Source organism: Quercus robur, chromosome 6, assembly GCF_932294415.1.
Source record: "Quercus robur chromosome 6, dhQueRobu3.1, whole genome shotgun sequence".
NCBI classification, from domain to species: Eukaryota; Viridiplantae; Streptophyta; class Magnoliopsida; order Fagales; family Fagaceae; genus Quercus; species Quercus robur.
The window spans coordinates 13,272,095-13,297,312 of NC_065539.1; the positions used below are offsets into that span (position 1 = coordinate 13,272,095).

General features: G+C 37.4%; 1 protein-coding gene across 3 annotated transcripts in view; it reads right to left on the reverse strand.

The window, feature by feature from the left end:
• Nucleotides 1–25,218, reverse strand: part of LOC126732839 (probable receptor-like protein kinase At5g24010) — an 89,413-nt gene that overhangs the window by 60,657 nt on the left and 3,538 nt on the right. Inside the window, exon 1 of one of the 3 annotated variants that reach the window (XM_050435878.1) lies at nt 20,875–22,904. The exons of 1 other annotated variant lie outside the window; for it this stretch is intronic. In XM_050435878.1, the coding sequence (XP_050291835.1) occupies nt 20,875–22,550 (1,676 nt within the window). In that variant the 5' untranslated portion in view covers nt 22,551–22,904. Of the gene's footprint in view, nt 1–20,874; nt 22,905–25,218 lie in introns of those variants that run through there. One more of the 3 variants, XM_050435877.1, reaches the window with a different exon arrangement.

Genomic DNA, 25,218 nt, shown 5'->3' on the forward strand with positions numbered 1-25,218 from the left:
GGTTGGGTTTGGTATAACGCCTATTTACAAAATCATTGAATTAAAGGAAAGTTTCATGAGAAATAAGGGTATTGAGACATAGAACAAACAAAGAAAAGTGTAAACCAAAATTTATGAGCCCACGGCCATACTCCCACTTGGTTCTCCCTCCTCCGTTGGGCAATGCAAGCCATCGTGCCATTCCCCGGAAAAAAATAAGGAAGTTTCCTTTAAATTTTTGTTTGAAGTGAGAAGGCATTGGATTAGTCTTACTGCGGGATATCTCGATTTGAGGTAATATCACTGCCCCTTCAAATTATGTAGATTGACACCCAATTCACATCATGATGGGTCAGGTTCAAGTCCATTCTCTCGTTTAAGGCTTCTATACTTCCCAGGACCCTAAACATGTTTAAGGCACATTGTGTGGGAGATAACCTAAAAAACCTAAGGTAATTTCTAGTGATAGGACCCATTCCCATGGTCATCCCCCCTTCTATGAAGGCGATCATGGGAATGACGACCTCCCCTATCTTCCTAGTGCCAACCCATTCCCCCTGGGCAGCGTACCTCATGGCCACTGTTGGTGGGATCCTATACTTAGCCTGGAAACTTCTCATACCCTCCTCGAATTCAACCAGATCTTTGAACTTACCCATTTTCCTAAAGAGTTTCGAAGAAAAATTAACAAGTTTAAGATAAAAGCTAAAAAAGGTTTTAAGAAGACTTACAGGTTTGAAAGAGGGTTCTCGGACAAGAGTCTAGTATTTGTAGACGCACAGGGAAACGAAAGAAAGTAACAGGTTCAATGTATGAGCTCTAGGATTGTGTGATTGCTGAAAGTAAGAGAGAGAATTAATTTAAAAAACTATTTATAGTGGCTCAGAAGCTACAAGCGGGAAAGTTCCTGCTCGTAAAACAAGAAAAGCCCCCCACCGTTTGATTTACATCTTACCGTTGAACGTGGGAGACAGGGGCGTTGCCAAAATTTAATGCTAGCACGCTTTGGACACCGAAGCGTTAGGAGTGTATCCAGAGCATACGAAAAGACATGTAGGAGGTCAGGAATACGAAGTAAAAGCCAAAACAAAATGGGATAAGGATATCAAAATCATCATTTTCTTCTGAGGAGTCAAAAAGCAAGATTTTGAAGGGCTATTGTGGGGGCCAATTAACTAGGAAGTATTGTTAAAAGCAGTATTAACTGGGCCTATGGCCTTATCCGAGAACGTTAAACCATCCGAGGAGGCCCAAATAAGGCTATGAAGAGAATAAAGTTAAGAGAGGATTAGAGACAATGTGAGATGGGTCCAATAAGCGTCTGAGGACAAAAGTCTTCTCGACAACGTGTGTCCGAGGTAAATCTGAGTGCTATATCATCACAGACTTACTTCAGAGTTACACCACAACTAAGGATGGGACATTGGACCAGGGATAAGAAAAGAAAGGGAAACAAATATCTTCAAAAGTTTCTACCTCCACATTAAATGCCTTCCAACCAACTCTCTGGCCGCATTAATGTGGAAATGATGCCTGAACAGTGATCAAGCAGCCTTACAGCTACTGGTTGATGGTTCTAGGAGGTGTTGGATAGGACAGGAAAGAGTCCCCCAAATCTAACCTACACGTATGTGGTAAGGATGACACCAAAAGTGCAATATATAACCCGGAAGAATGCACTGAGAAAGGGGATTAGAACTCTTATACAATTTCTATCTTGAAGAAAACCATATGAAACAAATAACTTAGTTTGTTCCGAGGATAAATTTGATAATCTTATTTGTGTCGAACCATCTTGAATCGTTAAATTTAATCGTTTTTCTTCTAGGATAAATCTAGTTCTTTTATCCACGCTCTACAAATTTATTGTTTGGACCGTTAGCGTTTGAGCCCAATCCGGTTTTGGGATCAATACAATTTCAGTCCTTACAATAATAATAATAATAATACTGAGCCGTGTGGTGAGCACAAGTCGAACTATTCTTTCGCCTTTTACGAAAAAATAATAATAATAGTTGTTGTTTATTGTTATTGATTCCTTTTTATAGAGGATTCTTAATGACTTCTTATCAATAACAAATTACATTTCTATTTTTCATTGTCATGAAATACACAATAATTATTTTGAAACTTTTTTTTTTAGAAACATTATTTTGAAACCTTTAATAGTATGAATTTCTACAGATTATGATTTTATTAAGACTTATCTTTTCCTTTTGTAATTATCGTACTCATTAATAGTAACTGCTTATTTTCTTTTTGTGCTTATTATAAGAGTAATACTAGAGATACAAAATTTTTTACAAATTACTGATATAGTGAGTGGTTATTGGTATAAATGAAAAATTGATATTAATGGTAGGTGTAGATGAAAACCAATAAGAAGTTGGCACATCAACAGTTTGTAAATATATATATATATATATATATATATTTTGAGATAGTAAAAATATTATAAAATAGTTTGTGACTGTAGCATTACTTTTATTGTATTGAGTACTGCTAGATCCACAACATTATCACAATAATTTTACAATAAATTCTAGGTGGCAAGTTGTTATTGGTAGGTAAAAAATTTATGTTAGTAATCGTTGAAATTAAAACCAATAGCAATTGTGGGAGGGAGATTTTGTCTCAGACCCCAACAAAGGAATTGTTCGCTTTGGGAATGGGCCGAGGAGACCGATGCCACCCTCACGAATTTGCTCAATCCCACATTGGAGAGAGACGCCTCCCCCCCTTGCCTTATAAGCCTTTGGCCTAAGGAAGGGTGTACCACTACTACACTCCCACAACAACTTATTATAAATAAAATTTATTATAAAAATATTGTGAAGATAACATTACTCTAATATAATTTATTAATTTTTTCATATGGTTACCAATTTTTTCTTAAGATTTGTTCATACTCTTGCTCCACGCATATAACCAACACAACACCCTTTTTTTTTCTTCCGTTTTTTCTCAACCTCATTTTCTTCCCCTTTTGTCTTCTTTATCTCCCCATTTTCTCTATTTTCCTCCACACACACTTATTCACATTTTGTCTTCTTTCAACACCTCTCTCTCTCTCTCTCTCTCTCTCTCTCTCATATTGTTTACTTAGCCTAATACCCACACTTCAACAAAGTGACTTTGGTGAGTCATAGTTTCCTTCTCGCATTGAGGCAGGGACAGAGCTATCATTGGACCAAGGTGGGCCATGGCCCCCCAAATTTTGAAAAAATTTATATACCATGTATAAATTTATAAAAATTAAGATTTTGGCCCTACGAAATTCTTCCTGGACCCCCTTAACCCAACACAATTTTTCCTTACCCTGAACATAATTCTTGGCCATGTAGTGAAATAAAATTTAGCACAAACACTACAACAAATTTTAAAAATTTAACCCAAATACTCGAACAAAAATTAACCACCAAGCCCATCCTTAAGCCTTTCAAAATTTACAAGAAAAACACCATTTTATCGACCTATAAATGATAGATCACAGATGTAGTGATTTGTGATTTCAAAGGAAAAAAAAAAAAACCACCAAGCACCGCACCAAAACATTCTTTCGAAGGCATCACCTCTGCGACACATCATCTAACCCACTTCACGTAGTAACGATTCGATGCTGCCAAATAGTTTAGTATGCCTCAGACTTTGGCTTCTCTCTCAGTTTTGTTTTTCCAACTTTGTTTAATGTTTATCTTGCTATAGCACCCTTCTAAATTTCTAATTATGTTTAGTTGGACAGCCAGACTACTTGTGGATTCTGATTTTTTTTTTTAATAAAGAAAAAAGCATAACCATGAATCTAGTCAAGAGTCAAAAGGCTTGTATTCTTGTGCTACTGTTACCAATTTATTGTGCATTGTAATGATATAGTGTCTATGGTGAGTACTAAGTAGAGTGTTTTTTTTTTTTTTTTTTTTTTGGATAACAAGAATTTGTAGAGCGTTGATAAAGCACATTTTTATTTTTAAAGTATAATTAAACGATTGATTGATGTTGATAATACAAATTTTACCATATAATTTTTATAATTTGATGCACTACCAATAAAATAATTATTTTATGCATTTTCTTTTGTAATAAATAGATGCTAATTTGAATTTTCATGAAAAAAATTTGTTCAAATTTTGGCCCCCCTCCTTTGGAGTTCTAGCTCTGTCCCTGTAGTGAGGCCTTCACCTTCATGGCTCATCAAGAATTGAGCCCCACTTTGGTACCACCCTTTGAAGCAGCTTTTTGTCAGTTGTGTTGATCGGTGACTCGACAATTCTCATCAAGAATCAAGACCCAATTCACTTCGGCAGTACCCATAGCATGCAATGGTGAAGGGGCTCGATCGGCAATGAAAATAGCTTTAGAGAGTGACAAATCTAAAAGCTGTGTATGGTGACTCCAACGGTTCTTGTTGGAACCCAAATCTCTATTTCCTATTGGGTATGTATTTTCTTGTTAGAGAAGAGAGGCAAAATAGAGAGTTCATGAAAAAGGTGAGGGTAATTTAGAGATAATATTAGAAAATTTCAACAATAATATATTTTGCATTTGTTGCCTTTAGCAATTGTAGCTCAAAGCTGCCACACAAAAACGCAGGATTCTTCATATTGGAAAAGGCACTTTTTTTAATAGGAAAAAAAGACATTTTTGATAAACGTGCGTTTGCAATAATTTACCAAACATGCGTTTTGGGTCTTAGGTTGGAAAACATGTGTTTTGGGCTTCTTAAAGTGGAACTAAACAGAAACTTAAGATCTATTTGGATACCGTTTATTTTACTGAAAACATATTACTGAAAGCACGGTAGCAAAATATTTTTTATTGCTGAAAATACTGTTCACGCATTTTTCATCACTTGGCTGGTCCATGAACAATGCCATGGGACCAGCCAAGTGAAACACAAACACACGCAAACACCAATGCTACCACTATGCAAACGCACACTAAGTGTCCTATTTATGAAAGTGTGTGATTTAAAAATTAAAATATATCCACTTTAAAAGTGTGGGGTTTTAATGCGTTCCAAATATGAAACTATATAAGTGTTTTTTTTTTCCTTAATATTATCATTTTCTCATGAAATATCCGTTGGTTTTAATCGCTGAGTAGAATTCCAATTGATGGAGTACTTAACAACTTAGCATTCAAGCCAAGCCATTCAACATAGAAGTAAAGTAATGCTGGCATTTAGGTATGGTCGTTAGTGTCTCTTTGAGCCAGTACTCTAATAGGCATTTTATAGGTTCATAACATAAACACCGATTTGTTTGGGTTGGGTGCAAGAGATTTGAGCTCTAGATGTCATGGACACTTCAAAAAGTGCCAATTTTTTTAGCTCCAAGGCTCTTGGCAATAAAAAATTCATTAACTATTTGAAAAGTTATTCAAGGGTAGAACAATTTTTCCCCCTAATAGGGTAAATGACCTTATTTGATGGTAAGATGCTCCTGACAATTAATAATGGACAAGAGGGGTGTGGGTATTGCACAAGATATTCCATACTACTTCATTTCCAATTGAAGCCATGCCTCATGACTCATGAATCAACAAATAGCGTCCATAAAGCTACAGTTCCATTCCATTCAGACTTAGAAGCAACTTTTGCAATTAGTATCATCCAGGGGAATGGAACTGCAGCTTCATGGAAGCCACACTAATTGCAAAAGTCATTTTATCTTTATTGCTTTCTTACCGGAACATCAATGAAAACACAACTTCCCATACCGCGTAAGAAAAGTTGATCAAATTTTTCGTTCATCAACCACAGTAGCTAGTATTAATGCAATGAGTGATTGTCATTCTTTTTTATATATTAAATAAATCAAGAAGAAAGGGAGCTAGATGAGCTCAATTACTATTATTTTTATGTCCTGAAAGCCATCAGTCTTGCAAAATCAGCCCAATGGACTTATAAAAAGTAGCCCATTGCAAGATTGTGAGCAATGGAATTTTACATTCCGAAGTACAAAAGGAAATCACTACACAAAAAAGGTTTCAGCCTGAGCTTTATATATCTTCTATAATGGGCTGTAAGGCCCAGTTGATATCTAATGAGTTTCAAAACTTCCAATATTCCGTGTTTATTTTTCAAAGTTTAAATTGCAGTAGCACCCTTTGAACTTTCAAGTTGTTACATTAATTAAAGGCTCCATATTTTTTTTTTTTTTTTTTTTTGTCAATTTGGTATCATAACTTTTTGGCCTCTTCTATCAGTGGCTCGTCTATTTTCTACTGAACAGAACACGCGGGTCCCACATGAGCCTAAATGTTTTTTCATCCATTAATGAAAATGAAAGGAAAATATAGAGAAAACCAGGGATGGAGGTAGGAATCTGTCTTTGGAGAACAAAAACTTGAACAATAAAATTTTAATCATTCAAGAATAACAAATATACTAAAATTCAAATCTAAGTTAGTATACAAAAAATACAACTAGTTTCTATTATGTGTTTTTTAAAAAATCTAAACAAAATAAAAGACACAAATAAAAGTTTTTAAATATATTTGAAATCATTTATGATATTTCAAAATGAATCTTGATCTTTTTTTTAAGTATTGAAAATCATTAATATTAATTCTATAATGTACTACCTTATTTCATAGGAAGAGGCTTACTAACTGTGGGGTCCAATAATTTATGGGTCCGGCCCACACGCTTATGGGAAGCCCACCGGTCTTAAACTGAAGGAGGCCAGGGCCCAAGCGCGAAATTAGGAAACATAAAAATAGCCCGAAGACATAGCCGAGGACGGTTTCGTCCTCGGCAGGCCCAAAACCTCAGGGATAGTAATGGAATACGAGTAAGCTAGAAAGATCAGAAAATATCCTGGGGAAGTTGTCTTTAATGCCCTTCCCTGACATGACACTGCCCCTAACAGAGCCGAGATCTTAGGCTTTATGGATCATCTACAGTAATTTTGGGATTAGACTGATGGGACAGATATCTGTCCTGGAAAGATCGACCCTACACGTGGACGAAGGACAACGAACGTAGGCTAGTATAAAAGAGAATGTTATGTGACCAAAAGGGGGGGCTCTCCCATCTAGCTTCTGAAAAAGACTTGATGAAAGAGAATGCCTGGAGAATATACGCCGGACACCACCTAAAAACCCGCCGACGGGTAACCGAGGACAACACCATCGCTCCTCGGACATGATCCGAGGAGCCAAATCCTCCTAGACACAAGATTGAAGGGCCTGAATATCCAGCCCAAAGCTTTATCTCATGTTGGTTCACCTAAAGTCCGGCCTGAAATGTCCCCCTGTGATCCAACGCTGGCCTTTTAATCCCACTCTCTACAAATATTATTGTGAGGGACTTTCCGTGTGCGAGCCCAACATCGTTGTTGGGCCGTTAAAGATTTTGTGTCCCTACAATTGGCGCCGTCTGTGGGAAGGCTTGCGCGTTGGCGTAGGAGGTGTTTGAGTCAACTCTCTAGCCAGCTGAGGTTTGTGGGATTCCCTCCATCTCCGGCGACATGCCGTCGTTGCTCCGACCCGAATTTTTGCTAGGGGCTACGCCCTGCAGTGTCAACAGCGCGGACAGCTCTAGGGGCTTCCGGATTTAGGCCACATCCCCCCGCCATGGTCTAGGGGCTGATCTCCAACAAGTAATGGACAGAACCAAGGCCTTGCATGGTCCTCGGACCCAAGCCTATGGGGAAACCAAGTACAAAAAAGAAATCTTACAAGTAATGGACAGAACCAAGGCCTTGCATGGTCCTCGGACCCAAGCCTATGGGGAAACCAAGTACAAAAAAGAAATCTTACAAGTAATGGACAGAACCAAGGCCTTGCATGGTCCTCGGACCCAAGCCTATGGGGAAACCAAGTACAAAAAAGAGATCTTACAAGTAATGGACAGAACCAAGGCCTTGCATGGTCCTCGGACCCAAGCCTATGGGGAAACCAAGTACAAAAAAGAGATCTTACAAGTAATGGACAGAACCAAGGCCTTACATGGTCCTCGGACCCAAGCCTATGGGGAAACCAAGTACAAAAAAGAGATCTTACAAGTAATGGACAGAACCAAGGCCTTGCATGGTCCTCGGACCCAAGCCTATGGGGAAACCAAGTACAAAAAAGAAATCTTACAAGTAATGGACAGAACCAAGGCCTTGCATGGTCCTCGGACCCAAGCCTATGGGGAAACCAAGTACAAAAAAGAGATCTTACAAGTAATGGACAGAACCAAGGCCTTGCATGGTCCTCGGACCCAAGCCTATGGGGAAACCAAGTACAAAAAAGAGATCTTACAAGTAATGGACAGAACCAAGGTCTTGCATGGTCCTCGGACCCAAGCCTGTGGGGAAACCAAGTACACGAAAGCGTCAACGGAGTTCCCTAACTCCCAGTCGATTGCTCGGATGGAATATTTATAAATCATCAGCTTTGGACGATATTCACGCGCTTATCACAGAATATCCAACTGATATCCCGGTTAGTTTCTTAAGTTTGATTTATTACAAGTTATCGATATAATGCCTGATAGTGCTGACAGATGAGAGTTGATTAGATTATGCTTCAAAGTAGCTTTATCACAAATATTTTCAAAGCAATACATACATAGAGCACATTCGTTCACAAGGTTGTGTTGCCCATTAGACCAACGCTTAAAACATGTAAATCAATTTCCATTTTTATTACGATGAAGAAATAGTACAGTGTACAAACGAAAAGCTGGAATCAGCCTACGTTAAAGCTTACTACATAAGCAAGAAAAAGAAAAATACAAGAAAGCTGGAGAAAGCCGAGGAGGTATGTCGGAGGAAAGGTTGGCTACAGCTCCGAGACCTTATTCTTCCCCCGCACCCTTACCTGCCCATAACTCAGGCAGCCAAAGAGACCCAACTTGAACCTGACACCGTTGAAGAAAAGGTGTAGGGAGTTGGAGGTGGTGGGGCTTTCTCTAAATATACGCCTGCCGCAAAGCAGAGGCGCTGATGGAGGAAAATCTTTCTTCTGCCACACCAAAACTCTGGCATGGACAGAACCTGCTTCGGATTTTGACTAAAAGAGGGGAAGATTCCTTTCCCCCTCGGTGGAGATGGAGTACCCTCCTGAACTTGTGCTTCCTGTGCCCATACCTTACTGTTATAAGCCTCATGAAGACACGGCGCCTCTGCGGCGGAGGAAGTTCTTTCTTCCCAACCCTCGCTTTCGACATGTTATGCCAAGAAAGGAGAGCTCCGGGTATGGGAAGCGTGATGTGGGAGAAAACTAAAAGGCTGGGTGTATATATAAAGCAACTCTCTCTCCCTCCTATTTATTTGAAAAGACAAGATAGTAACAGTCAACTCACGCGGCGTCCCAAGGAGCGCTACAGACAAAGTGGTCTTGGCTCAACTTCCAACGTCAACTGCAGCCAAAAGACTGAAGGAGCCTCGTAAAGGCGCGCCTCGATCTTTGGGGCATCAGAGAAGTACTGCATGGCCAGAGGTTGCAGAAATATTTCTTAATCCGCGGGTTCATTGAATTCGCAACCCAGGCCCGCTTTGCATGAAGGCCCAGGGACACCCTGTTCGGCACCTCGGGAAATGCCTAATGAAAGGGAAAACCAAGTACTAATGCAGACATTAGTCTTGGACAGAACCTAAGGCCTACATGGTCCTCGGACTAAAGCTAAAAGGGAAAACCAAGTACTGATGCAGACGTTGGTCTTGGACAGAACCTAAGGCTTGCATGATCCTCGGACTCAAGCTAAAAGGGAAAACCAAGTACTGATGCAGACGTTGGTCTTGGACAGAACCTAAGGCTTGCATGATCCTCGGACTCAAGCTAAAAGGGAAAACCAAGTACTGATGCAGACGTTGGTCTTGGACAGAACCTAAGGCTTGCATGATCCTCGGACTCAAGCTAAAAGGGAAAACCAAGTACTGATGCAGACATTGGTCTCGGACAGAACCTAAGGCTTGCATGGTCCTCGGACTCAAGCTAAAAGGGAAAACCAAGTACTGATGCAGACATTGGTCTCGGACAGAACCTAAGGCTTGCATGGTCCTCAGACCCAAGCTAAAAGGGAAAACCTAGTACCGATAAAGACCCAAGTCTCGGACTCAAGCCTAAAGGGAAAAAGTCAAGTACATAAGATAAAACGCATAAGTCTTGAACAAAACCCAGGTTTTGCAAAGTCCTCGGACTCAGGCTGCTTGGGAAATCAACTGCCCGAATGAAGAAATTTCTCGACTTAAATACTGGAAAGGGTTAAGTCTCGCGTATCATGAAAATGGCAGAACAACCTAATGATCGTCAACCTAAAGAGGCCATTCATCCGGTGGGTAACACGTCCTCGGATAGCTACTTCTTACATCTTATTGAAGCATTTAGTACCCATCACGGCTAATCTTAAGATAAGTCTCATTCCTCACTGGTCGGATTGCTATGTTGAATAATAATTTTGTTAAAGTCATCGTGGCATCTTTTTATCAACGATTACTTTGGCCTTATTTATTATCGATTGAAATGCTATACTATTATGCCGAGCAGCGCTTTCACATTTGTTAAAATATATAAACAAGACATACGAAATAGAGTAACAATAACTTTTATTAATATGAAAAATTGTTACAACGTACAAGGAAGGGCTTAAACGAGCCTATACAAAAAATGAACTGCTAAAACAGTAACAACATCCGTAACACAAGTAAACCATCAGGTGTCTTCTGAATTCGCCTTCAAAGTCTTTCTAAAATCTATGCCTCAGTACTGCTCATATCAGGAGAAGATCCTTATACAAAAATAATGAAGGAGAAGGAAGAAGAATTAGAAGACATGGAAGCACTTCAGCAAGCTCTTGTCACTGAAGAATGCAAGGGAAAAAGAAGATGGAAGACATGAGCGGGAAGGAGGAAAAGAAGAGGGAAGCAATGAAAAGAAAGTAAAAGGAGCAAAAGAGGGAGAAGGGGAGCCATATTAGGTATGCTCATGAGAGAGCAGATGGAGATGACAAGGGAGGTTTTCGACTCGGTCACACCAGAAATGGGGTGTGACGAGTCCCTGCTTCGGATTTTGGTTAAAAGAATGGGGAGGCAAATTTTAAGCCTCCGCCATCCTTGCCCTGACCGAGCCATCTCAAGTTTTGTCAGGACATGGCATTTCTGGGAAAGGAATGATTTGTTCATGGTGGATTACTATGAGAGAAGTATTATTGAGTAGGGAGGAACCGGATGGAGGAAGTGGATTCTGAGAAGAACGTGAGGGATTCAGATATGAGAGAGTCACCCTCTGCCTTCTCTCTTTATATAGGGAACGAAGAAGAGGGTATGTGACACATTCAGATCCCCAGGGAAATCCAGAGTATAACGCGCCGCTTCGTTCTCCCACACCATCAGTAACCGTTGCATCTGGGAGGCCTCGTAAATGGGAAGACATTAAAGACACGCTGCAGATAACCACGCAGCATAACGGCAACGTGCGCAAATCCAGGAAAAACGGCTCGTAGACCGGTGCGTTCCTTGTGGAGGGGAAGAGTCGCCAGTGTTGATCAAGATTCGAAGAAAGTGAACGGCAATAAGGGCTTGACATCATCAAAATCCACCTGTCCTACCATGATGTTGGACAGCAGGATTTTGAGGGGCTAATGTGGGGTCCAATAATTTATGGGTCCGGCCCACACGCTTATGGGAAGCCCACCGGTCTTAAACTGAAGGAGGCCAGGGCCCAAGCGCGAAACTAGGAAACATAAAAATAGCCCGAAGACATAGCCGAGGACGGTTTCGTCCTCGGCAGGCCCAAAACCTCAGGGATAGTAATGGAATACGAGTAAGCTAGAAAGATCAGAAAATATCCTGGGGAAGTTGTCTTTAATGCCCTTCCCTGACATGACACTGCCCCTAACAGAGCCGGGATCTTAGGCTTTATGGATCATCTACAGTAATTTTGGGATTAGACTGATGGGACAGATATCTGTCCTGGAAAGATCGACCCTACACGTGGACGAAGGACAACGAACGTAGGCTAGTATAAAAGAGAATGTTATGTGACCAAAAGGGGGGGGCTCTCCCATCTAGCTTCTGAAAGAGACTTGATGAAAGAGAATGCCTGGAGAATATACGCCGGACACCACTTAAAAACCCGCCGACGGGTAACCGAGGACAACACCATCGCTCCTCGGACATGATCCAAGGAGCCAAATCCTCCTAGACACAAGATTGAAGGGCCTGAATATCCAGCCCAAAGCTTTATCTCATGTTGGTTCACCTAAAGTCCGGCCCGAAATGTCCCCCTGTGATCCAACGCTGGCCTTTTAATCCCACTCTCTACAAATATTATTGTGAGGGACTTTCCGTGTGCGAGCCCAACATCGTTGTTGGGCCGTTAAAGATTTTGTGTCCCTACACTAACAATATGGACAAATTTGGTGGGTGCTGTGCATGCAAGATTTTCCATGCACTTTCATATATTCAATTGAAGCCATGACTCATTAGTCAATAAATAGTTTCCTTAAAACTGTGGTTTCATTCCATACAAACTTGAGATGACTTTTGCAAGTGGGGTCATCCATATCTTTATCGCTTACTTACTAAAACTTCAATAAAGATTAAATTTGTCGTCCCAACTCGTTAAATTAAATAGTTCAGTGGAAAGTTCAACACATTAAATAAAATTAAATATCTAACTTGAACATCAATGAAAAATTCAACTGGTCATAAACATGTAACAAACGTTCAGTAATTCTTCTGTTCTTCAACCACTCAAATTATTGCAAGCAGCGATTGCTTGTCAATTATTATTATTTTTTCTTTTCGGGATTAAATAAATCAAGAATAGAGGAATAGTCGGCCCAAGCACTCTACTCTTTCCGCGCTACAAGCTACCAGCCGTACAAAAGGAGCCCCATGACAAAAATTCAGGGAAATGAAATTCTACACTTTATAGTTCAGCACTGTGCAGATTTTTACACACAACCTTTTATACATACTTCTACATCAATGACAGGGTACGAGAGGGTTTTGTACATAGAAAACGAAGAATTTTGAAGTTAATTTTATTATAAATATTTACAAATATATATGACAATGAATATTAGTTATACCACATCAACAATGTAATAAATAAATTTCTTGATTATTTTTTGTTGTGTGTTAAAAAATAGGTATATCAATTTGTAAGAATTGTGTAATAAAACTTATAATGCCCTAGGCATCACACATTATTATTATTATTATTTAAGTTCACAATACTGCTACACACTCATGTGAGACTCAAAAGAAAACAATCAAACTTCATTTCTTATTACATAGCTAACAATATTTGACTAATAAAGAATAAAGACACGTGTCTATCTCTTTCATACGTTTGGTAGAAAGAGGAAGAAAAGATCTGGGGGCAAAAAATAAAAGGAAGAAGATCGGGAAAGGAAGATAGAAAAAGAGTTTGTTTTCTATATTTAACACGACTGCATATGTAAACTCTTGTTTGATAGAGAAGTGGAATCTTTTTTTATGAGTTGCTGACTTGTTTGCTTTTCCTACTTGAGAAGGAAGGGGTCTTGCTATCGACAATAAAGACATATTCAATTACGGTGGCATTTTTGTATGCTCCACAGTTTGTTGAAGTACTTATCAGGAACAATGTAAGCTGACGAATGAAGCAAAAGTAAAGAGAAGTGAAGCATTTTTATAAATTAGAGTGAGATCATTTTAATCTAGGTGATAAAATCTAGGTCCATCACTGATACTAATTTAATTATACATCAATCATGACAAGTTATGTTTGAAAAATGTTTCTCTATCCTTATTGATCTTATTGATCAAAGAAAGAGAGTGGAAAGTTACTTATACTTGGACCCAAAAATATTTATTTCTCTAAAATGAAGAAAATGAAGAAAAAAATATGGAGTGAAGGCAAATTCATCATTTTACACCAAATCACATATTTTTTCCCTTTACATTTTTCATCTTCTTATCAAATATTAAATAATGAAAAATTCATGTTTTCAACTTAATTATAATTATTTATGATTATGCCATTTTTTAAGAGGATGACTTAATACTTAGGCCACTTGGGCCTTGGCGCCCCCAATAAGAAAAAGGTTTATATTTTTATTTCTAGATATATTTTAGTTTTGAATTTCTACTAAAAAAATATTAATTTGAATATTAAAACTTAAAAAAATTAATATGGAAATTAATTAAATCTATAATATTTTTGTAGTTGCACGATTTTCCTGACCCAAACCCTATTGATCAGGCCCTGGCCCAAGGCGCAACACACAATAAATACTTGTAGAGGATGGGTCAAAGAACTTAGCCTCAGTGAGCTTAGTCGGTCTGATGCATGGAAAATATTGTTGCAGGAATAAAAACACCAGAATGGATACTCCACCGAAGATTCTATTTCCTGAGTGCTGAATACATTTTTTTCGTCCCCTTCTTTGAGGGACTCCATTACATTATATAGCTCTCTCATTCTTATCTGAACCTTACACTTGTTGATCATCTAAGCCCCTACTTGAGCACTTGTCCTATCAAACACCTTTATCACTCCCTTGTGAGTTGCAGTGGCCAAGGTAGTACTGTTCAGGGGTCTTTTCCTCATTAATGCGGCCAAGAGGGTGGTTGTGACACATTTAATGTGGTGGTAGCAGCTTTCCATGAGATATTTTGGGTTTTATTCTTTTTTATATGCTTGGAGGATGAGCTGCAGTGGTTGGGGCGAGCTTTTGGTCTGGACTCCGTAGTGTCCGAGGAGGTGTTACTCCTCGGACAGGTTTCTTTTACTGCAGTTGGGCTTGAATAATGTTTTGGCTATGACTTCTCCTCGGACACGATACTTCTCGGACGGGCCTGTATTTAACTAGCCCATTATTTTGGGCTGGGCCCCACAATTTTCATACATTTATTTTTATATAAAAAATAGAATAGTAAATTTAGATGAAAATCTCATAAATGAATGAAAAATTCATGAAAAAAGTTAGAAAATAATAAAATAATACAAGAGGAAGTTAACAATGATTTTTTTTTTAGTGATATTCAAATATGTAATATAACAATCCTTGATTATATAAAAATAATTTGATTCTTTTTCAAATTTATATATCACTCACATAATTTTGACAAAACTTATTAGTTGTTTTGTGGATTTTTTTTAAATTAAAATTGATAAAATCGTACTTTACATCATTTCGATTAGCTATATCTATATTTATATAATATTTAAAAGCTAAAACATAATATTTATTATTGCTATACTCCCGTTGAACCACATTAGTGTAGCATTTCGGTCCATTTCGGTTCACTTCAGTCCACTTTGGTAATGTTTTGATAGGAGATGTTTGTGTAGAAAATGGAGCTCCTTCATTAGTAGATTCTTGATAAAATTACTTCTTCTTCTTCCTTTTTTTTTTTTTTTTTTTTTTTTTTTTTTTTTGTATAAGTGATAGATTTAATTATATCTGCTTCATTTTTCAACCATTCAAGACGTATAGAGGATGGACCGTTTGAAAGGAGTATTAAAAACAAATTCTAACCAAACATTACATTATCTACAAAATCTCGTCTTATATAATAATTGAATGTAAAATACATTATATTTTCTTGAAAAAAGAAAAAAATTAAAAAAATTAAAAGACTTTCAAATAACAAATATAGAAAGCTTAATTTAGAAAATTTAATATATTGTATTAAATAAGTTTTTTAGAAAATGGACAATAATTATGTATAATATCTTAGGTGTTGTTTTTTGGGTTCACCTCTTAAATTTCAGACATGTGGCTTTTTTTTTTTTTCATGAATGGAAGTGTACTTTTAATTAAGTAGCTACATAACTGAATTTTAAAAAGGGAACTTAAGGAACAACATCTAAGAGCATTCACATTAGCTTCCTCAAATATTTAGCCAAACTAACCTTAAAACACTACTTTTTTAAGTTTAGCTATCTTCTTCTTCTTCTTCTTTTTTATTTTTTTATTTTTTTATTATTTTTTATTTTTTTATTATGTATGTACATCAACCTCAATATTAAATCATAATTTCAATTAAATATTATTTCCTTTCTATTCACAATTTTAATCCCAAAACCCATAACCACCTGATACAACCACATCTCTTAGAACAACCACATCCAGCTGTCGTACACAACCACTAGATTACAGTGTCTTGGATCCACCCTTAAAATCCAAAAAAATCTAAGCTTAGGTTTCAAACCAAAAGTGTTGAGCTAGCAACCAACCGTCGCACACCAACCAAAAACCCATCTCAACCGGTTCCAAAAACCCAAATCACAACCTATCTTGGTCATCGCCTACCAACCAAATTGAGACCCAATTTCAGCAATGCATTGATGTGATACCCAGCACTAGTTAATCATTAAAGAGAGAGAAGAAACGAGATCAGAGTCACAAAAATCGCCTTCAAACCAAACCAGCCATCAGGACACCCATTATTGAAAACAACCACAAGCACTGCACCCAAAAAAAAAAAAAAAAAAAAAAAGTACAAACCGAGCAACCACTGCATAAATCAAACAAAAAATCAATACAAACCTTGCACCCACCGCACAAATTAAATCAAACACATCATCCATCACTCGTATCGTCCAAATCAACGCAAATATCAACACAAACCCATAAAAATTAACTTTCAAACACCCAAATCCGCCACCACCACCACCACCACCACCACCACCACCACCACTACGAGAGAGAGAGAGAGAGAGAGAGAGAGAGAGAGAGAGAGAGAGAGAGAGAGAGAGAGAGAGAGAGATTTAAATTTTTTTTTTAAACAATTTTTTTAGCACTAGCGAGAAGACTATCTCGCTACAAGTGGCAATTACTGTTCATTGATAAATTTTTTTGATTAGTTTATTGAGTTTGATGTGTGGGTTTTTTTGTGGGTTTCTAGCTATATTCTTAACCTCAAGCTAGTTTGTTGCGACAAATGTGAATGCTTTAAGTATTGTACTTAAATTTTGCCCTTAGAAAATAATCACATCATTTTAAGAAAAGTTAGGACTAACACTTATTAGTCTTATCTACTATTTTCATTTTTCATTTAAAAAAAAATCAACAAATCTTTTCTTGTATCGCCCAAGTTTGAGACTAGTAAGTTATTATTCTTCTACTTTCAAATTTGCAAATACTTAAATAGTCAAATGCAGGATAATTCATTATTACTTTACCCTTTTTTTTTTTTTTTTTTTTTGTGTGTGTGTGGAGAAATTATTACTTTACGATTGGATGCGAGCTATTTTACCGTTATTTCTTATCAGTGGACATTCATCATTTTGTATACATTTTCCTGCTGGACGTATACTATTCTACTTTTGACTTTACCGTTGGATACTTGGATATCAATTAGAGTTCAGGCCCATTATTAGTTCTTGGATTTTGGACTTTATTTCTCTTGTGGGCTTAAAAATGCAACAATAGTCCTCGGTAATCTTTGGGTCTGCCTAGTTTCAAACTTAACTCCCATAAATAATTCCAAGTTTTGCCATCACCAAATCCATTTTTCGATCAAATTCTTTCATTTGGCCCTTGAAATTTGTGTATTTCCCATTTTTGATAATTTTTGTGTGAGAACCAAACATCTTAATCAAAACTTTAGCTTCACAATTAATTTAATAGGAGGGGTTACTAATAATCCACAATGGGAGATTTGAACGAGAACAAGAATCTATGTGAAACTACAAAGATGAGGCTATATTATTCATGCAAGAGGCAATACTATACACTCTGTTACTATTTGCTCAAGAACAAACACTTGAATCTCTTCTAAGGCTAAATTCTCTCTCTCTCTCTCTCTCTCTCTCTCTCTCTCTCTCTCTCTCTCTCTCATTTTCTATATGTCTCCTTCTTTGCCCTTATCCTTCCTTATACCTGCCCTACTTTCTTCTCTAGAATGTGATGTCCCTATATAATAGAAAGTCTCTTTGTCCCATCGGGCTCTTGCTACCCTATTTTCATAATGAATGGAGACTTTTGAGGCTCTAAGCACTGTTCAGGCCAGTCATTCATCAATAAATACAACTATACAAAGCAGGTGAGTCTCATTAATGCGGAGGTGATTATTACTTTATTAGGAAGCTTCAGTAGGCTTCCTTAGACAATTCTACATTTTCCAAAGTTCTTCATTGGGAGCTTGACAAGCACCTCATCCTCAGGAGCTCGACAAGCACCTCATCCTCGGCTTACCAATCTCTAGCCTTCTTAGTGAGAATAATGTCCCGCCTAAATGCTTGGTCTAAGGTTTGATTCCTTCAGAAAGGTTAGCCATCAAAATTGGCCGGTAAGTATTGGGCCTACCCTCATTTAGGGCGCCCGATACTACTTGGGTTAAAAACTACTTCCCTACATTTTGTTTTCTTTAAATTTTTAATTTAAAAGTCATAATAAGATCTATGTGTTTTGGAATGTCTTTTAGATACGAAGTTTTAAATTTCACAATTATCTCAATTTTATAGTTTCTGGTAAAATTTACTATTTTTCCATCAAAATTAGTGATTTGGGTGAAATAAGGTTTTGTGAGCATTTTCCTAACCACCCAAGATTATTTTCTATTTAAGTATATTGTAGCCTTGAAGGCAAACCACCCAAGAATTTTTTATTATTTTAACATATTGTAGCCTTAAAGACATTCAGTTTTCAAATTAATAAAAAAATATGTAGACAATTTTATTATTTTTTTTTTTTTAAGATAGTCCCAACCTATAATATCCACTCAACATATTGGTCCTTCACTCTTACTAGGGTTTACTCAGTAAAATCAGGTTATTGGTTCTTAACTCAGGGCATGGGGAGTGCAATAGACCAAGTCGAGGTTCGAAACATTAGGAGGAAAGTTTGGGGATTATTTGTTCCTAATAAAGTTCGGAACTTCCTGTGGAGAGCTATCAATAATTCCATTCCTACGAAAGTTAATCTTGTTCGTTGCAAGGTGATTTATGAGGATGTGTGTGATCACTGCAAAGCTGGCTCTGAAGATGTGATCCATGCTCTGTGGGAGTGTACCCATCTGGCATCGGTTTGGGAATCACATCCAAGCTGGAATTTTCTAGCCAATACCCACTTGTAGAATTTTAGAGAACAGATGAAGTATGTGATTATGGAGGAAAAGACATAGAGTTTTTTGCAACAACAATAAGGATTATCTGGTACAGGCGCAACTCTTTAAGGATAGGTTCCAAACCCTTCACAGTGGGTCAAATTGTTCCAAATGTTTTCGTTGCTCAAGCTAGCTTTTTCAAAGCAATTCCCCCCAAGCTTCCTGACATTTTGCCCCCAGTTCCCCAATCTGTGATTTGAAAACCTACCCACAGTACTTTTTTTAAAGTAAACTATGATGGAGCAGTTTTTAGATATGAGAATGCAGCTGATATTGGTGTAGTTATCATGGACGATAATGGATTGGTTGTGGCTTCTATGGCCGAGAAGATCCATCTCCCAAGCATGGTCAAATTTGTTGAAGCTCTTGCGACAATTAAGGCCCTCTCTCTCGCTCATGATATTGGTCTCTCAGCCATTGTTTTAGAGGGTGATAGAAGTAATTATCAATGCTCTGAAGAATTATGCTCCCCCTCTTACTGCTTATGGTCACTTAATTGGAGAAGCTCAGTCCCTTACCCAAACCTTTGCTGCTATTGATTTTCTCCATATTAGACGTTAGGGTAATTTTGTCACTCATAATATTGCTAGACATGTTAGCGAGTTTATGGTGTAGATGAAAGATGTTCCTCCACACTTTCATAACGTAGTTTTAGCCCATTTGGAAGTTTCTTCTTAATAAAAACTAGAGTCTTCTTCTCCAAAAAAAAAAAATTTACAACCTTGTGTCTCTCTTTTGAGATGAATTTTGGATTCTATCATATTGTGAATTTAAGAAACCCTTACAGATTCAAGGTTAATTTTTTTTTTAAGTAGACGTGTTATGCTATCAATAATAATATTCAAATATGTAATACAATAATTCTTGATTAAATAAAAAAGCCATAGCAGGTGAGCAACAGTTTTTACAGACAGCCTTTAGCATTTTACAGTTTCATGGTAACAGGATCACAGGAAGCCACATAAACGTAATAAAGCTACTGTACCTCAAACCAGTGAAGACTGGCTGGCACCATCAATCCTCAATTCGGTTTTGACTTTCACTAGCTGATATATCAGAATCATCATCCCCTCCAATGGGTGTATGATCATCTTCCTCCTTTAGGATTCCATCAGAAGGCAATTGCCAAGCAAGAGGTATCTGCAACTGCAATGAAGTATTTATTGTGCTGTCTTCACCTGGGTCTGCGTGCATTGCAGTTTCTTGAAGCATCAGTGCATATTGCAAGTCATATAGCACTTCATGCATTTTAGGCCTGTCAGCACTATTTGCCTTCAAACACTTCTCAGCTGTTTCACCGAACTTTCGCAATGAACTAGGCTTGATTTTACCAACTAGCACTGGATCGATAATTTGCTCAAGTTGGCCTTTCCTTTGCCACAGCATCCCCCATTCAGCTAGGTTCATCTCATCCAATGGAAGCAAGTTGTTAATAGCCGGCCTAGCACAAAGAATTTCAAGAAGTACAACTCCAAAAGAGTACACATCAGATTTTTCAGTCAACTGTAGGGTGACAAGATATTCAGGATCAAGATAACCAAAGCTACCCTTTACAGCCATTGTCAAATGTTCTGGATCGGGAACGCCCGACTTTGAAAGGCCAAAGTCAGCAACCTTAGCCACAAAATTTTCATCAAGCAAAATGTTTGTGGACTTCACATCACGGTGAATGATTCCTCCAGCCGGACCAGTGTGTAGGTAACGTAGGCCCGTGGCCGCGCCAATGCAAATTTCAAGTCTTTGCTTCCAAGATAATTCAGATGGTGAAGATGTGGTCTCAGAATTGTCATTTGAATGATAGAGGTGTTCTCTTAGAGTCCCCTTTTCCATAAATTCATAAACCAGTATCATTTCAGACTTTTCATCGCAGTATCCAATCAAAGAAACAAGATGGCGATGCCTGATTTGAGATAACACAATGATCTCCGTTTGGAATTCCTCAATACCCTGCCCATGCCTTGCTTCACTTCGTTTTACTGCCACTTTCGTACCATCCCGAAGAGTTCCTTCGTAGACTTTGCCAAATCCACCTTCACCAATCAAAAATTTTGCATTGAAGTTCTTGGTTGCAGACTGTATTTCACCTAAAGATATCCTCCAACTAAGGTTCAGATTCGAAGGTAGGGATGAATTAGCACTTCCATCAGTCAACTTGTTTAAACTTATCCCTCCAAAAAGAAGCGCTGTCAAACTTTGATCAGGCACTGATGATTTCCTGCATTTCAAACGCAGCGCCACAACTGTCATCAAAATTACAAATGCCCCACTACATACAGAACCAATGATCATTATAACAGGGGAGTGTTTCTTGTTTGTAACTGGTTCACATTCCGCCAGTATGGGACCTGATGTCTTCATGAACTCCATAATCTCCAGCCCATTCAAAAATGCATTAAGAATGCGAGAGTCATGCTCTGAAGGGCTTATACTAAAATTCGTAAATCCAGAATCATCTGAATCAACCACATAATCGATGAAAAACGGAGTAGCTAAGTCTTCAGTTATATTATATGGATCAATCACCTTATCAAAGTTGCTATATATATAGAGATTGAACAATATGTCATTGAGTGTTTTGGTTACTATGTCACAGAAATGGACCCGAACAAAGTGTCTAGTATTCTTACTGACAGGAAAACGCCAAGTTAAATTTAGGAGACTGGCGTTGCAGCTATCGCAGTCTGTCTTCAATTGTTTGGCTGTCTGGTAGACAAGATCTGGGGCGGTATACTTTGTGGCCAGTGCAGGGTTGTAATTAGGCGTTTGACTATAATGCGTGCTGTTCTCCGCAGAATCGCTGTGGAGTCTTAAGTAACTATCATCTGCTACCCATTTCCTCCACAATTCATCGTAATCAATTTGGGAACCTCCAAAGTTGATCCTATGGATTGTGTGCAGAGCCTGAGAGAGCAAACCAGTGTAGTTACTAACATTTCGAGCAGAACTAACGTGAGGGGCATAATCAATGATGCGGGTCTCGTTGGCAAGAAAGACTTCTATGGCGTTTACGAAAGCCAAAGATGAGTCTTGAGAAGGTATGAATTGGATTCTAAACTTTCCCTGTGGAATGGTGAGCAAGTACTCCTTAATCACTGGAAAACTACTACTGTTTCGGACGCTGAAATTGGTTAAAAGTGAAAACCCAGAAGCCGAAACATTGAACGATGCATCATATAGATTAGCACGTGACAAGTAAGCAAAGAAATGGAGCCGTACTATGTACGTACCATTCTGGTCGATTTCAAAGCTATACGAACACGGCTGTCTGTAAACTCTTGCTGTTTGATAGAGTTCTGGATTAATCGATGCTGATGTGTTTCTGACTTCTTCGCTTTTCCCAGTTGAGAAAGAAAGGGAATTGCTGTCGGCAACAAAGACCTGACCGTTGACGGTGGTGTTGGAGCTTGCTCCACAGTTGATGAAGTACTTGTCAGGAACAGTGTAAGCTGATGAGAGAAGCAGAAGCGAAGAGAAGTGGAGAGTTAAGAGAAGGCAGAGTTGGAAAAGAGTCTTATGGGAGTGAACCACTTCCATGGATTTTTGTGAGAGCAGCTAGTTCTTCAGTGGTAATTATGATGGGTTGCTGAGGATGTAATAAAGTTGGTAATAATAATCAACAGTATGCATATATCAAATTCAAAAATGTTAAACAAAGACTTTGACTCAAAAGTATATACTTTCTACCCAATTGGAATTGTGATTCAATCATGCAATAATGAAACCGATTCACCAAAAATGCGTGTCGCCAGTCAAGTAAATATCCTCTCGATGTAAAGTTCTAGGGAGTGGCAAACTGGCAATGGCATGCTGTAAAGTACTGGCCGAAGTTGGCCAAACAGAATTGCCGGATCTAAGGATTCGTTTCGCATATGTGTTTTGACAATAATTTTCAATTTTTTTAAAATTACATGTTCATAGAAAAATTTGTAAAAATTACGTGTAATATTATTTAAAAATTGAAAACATATGTTTGAACACCTAAATTATTAGGGATCGGGTGAGGCTGGAATAGATTTTTATGTTCAAAAGAAAAAAAAGAAGAATATATCAGAAATCAAAGTCTTAGAAATACAGGAGTTAATTTCATTGAACAAATGGGCTAATAAGCTGGTGGCATTTCATCCCTCCCTGAAGTTTGTGTTCTTGGGGGTAGATCCCTCTACGGAAATTTGTTGCAAAAGTATTGGGAATCCGTAGGCTAATGTACAAATAACATTATACTTATTAAAGCAGCTGAGAGTTTGTTCCTTTCAATCTGATAATTTAGATACAATGAATCAATGATCAATTATTGCAACCTTTACCTTTCCATTTCGGATCAATTATTGCCACCTTTTTCCTTTTGTGCTTTCTTTTTGGAGCCCACAAGGAAAAAGAAAAAGATTTTTTTTAAAAGGACAAAAACAAAAGTTTGAAGGCGTTGTTATTGCGATTACTTTATAGGTTAATGTCAAGATTTATCTCTAGAAATTACAAAAAAAGAAAAAAAGATTTTTCTCTAGAATTTTTCTCACTTTATTTTAACTTAACTTACTTATTGTTGTTTTTAACAAAAATGTTTACCGTTCAAATTCTTCCTCCCCAATTGTTATAACTATATCTAATTATTATTAATTATTATTATTATGGAACAATATTTTAATTAGTGTCATCACACTCAAGTAAAGGAACTGACTCTATTTGGTTGAGGTGATCATAGGGGATAGGTTGAGTTAAGTGCGTTGTCTTCTTAATCAAATAGTTCAAGACAGCATGGCAAAAGCTTCAAATTTTTTCCCCAAATCCATTATATGCTGCACCAAGGAATAGAAGTTGTTGAATACGTTGAACTGAAGAAAATTCCACTGTATGTCTTCCCCCCACACGGCTGACAGCTTTGGACAAGACCAGAGAGAGTGCAACACATCCTCAGCAGCACAACTTACAACACTCACATAATGGATCATCAATAACTCTTCTTCGAATCAGATTTACTTTCCTTGGAATGGCATTTTTGCATGCTCTCCACAGAAAGTTTTTCACCTTACTTGGCACTGGTAAGTTCCAAATCTTTTTCCATAGGTTGCGTATTGGGTTAGGACTCCCCAAACTGTCTTGCAATAGAGTTCCTTCAGTTTTTAAGAACTGGTAGCCTGACTTAACCGAGTATAACCCAGACTGTACATGTAGCCAGATCAAGGTAGCTTCCATATAATGTCGACTAAGTGGAATTTTCTTCACTAAGACTACTTCTTCAGGACAAAAATTTGTAGCTAACAACTCCAAATCCCATCGTCTTGTGGAAGTGTATGTTTTTCATCTGAAGTCCACAAATTTTTAGTTCTCTAAAATGGAGAGAATATATGAAGTGAAGGAAAATCTACCATTTTACACCTAATTACATTTTTTTTTCTTTTGTACTTCATCATTTTGTCAAATATTAGGTGAAAAAATATTTTCACCTTACTACTTTTTATGATATTCCATTAATCCTTTTCATTAGTCTAAATAAATCGTTGCAATCTTACTATAAGTTAGATTTAAAATAAAATAAAATAATACATACTGCACATATATTACAACAAGTCCATAATAAATTTGAAGCATATTTCTTGAAATTTATATGTTGAAATACATTGTTGTAAAATTTATGTTATTGTTATAATCTCAAAGTAAAAAAAATATAGAAATAATGAAACCAAAAAAATAAATACTTATATGATAAGTTTATAATAGAGAGTTAATACAAATTACAATTTATTTAAAAAGTTATCCTCTAAACATGTAGTTTTGGGGTCCAACCATCAATTAGAAGATGACATGTGTCTCATCATTTGGGCTAAGTGAGTTATGTGCATTACATGAGAATAATTAATGTCATTTTCTTATTGTTGGTTGGAGTCAAAATTTGTCCACAATTTATTTCCTTTCATGCTCCTTTTTAACCAAACAAATGAAATTTATAATTATTTCTTATCCTTCAATACATAATTAAAAACCAAAAAATTTGGTATCACAAACAAATGCACAATTTTTACCACAATTCTTCATGTAGAAAACTGTGAATGGCGGAGAAAAATTGATAGGTTCATTCAAAAGAAACAAGCAACCAATCACAATGGCAAAATTTGTAAATTTATTCATGTTACTAGAAGAATTGAAGAACTCATTTAAAAATATCTTCTTCGTTCTCTCACTGTTATGTCATCCATATGTTCTTGCC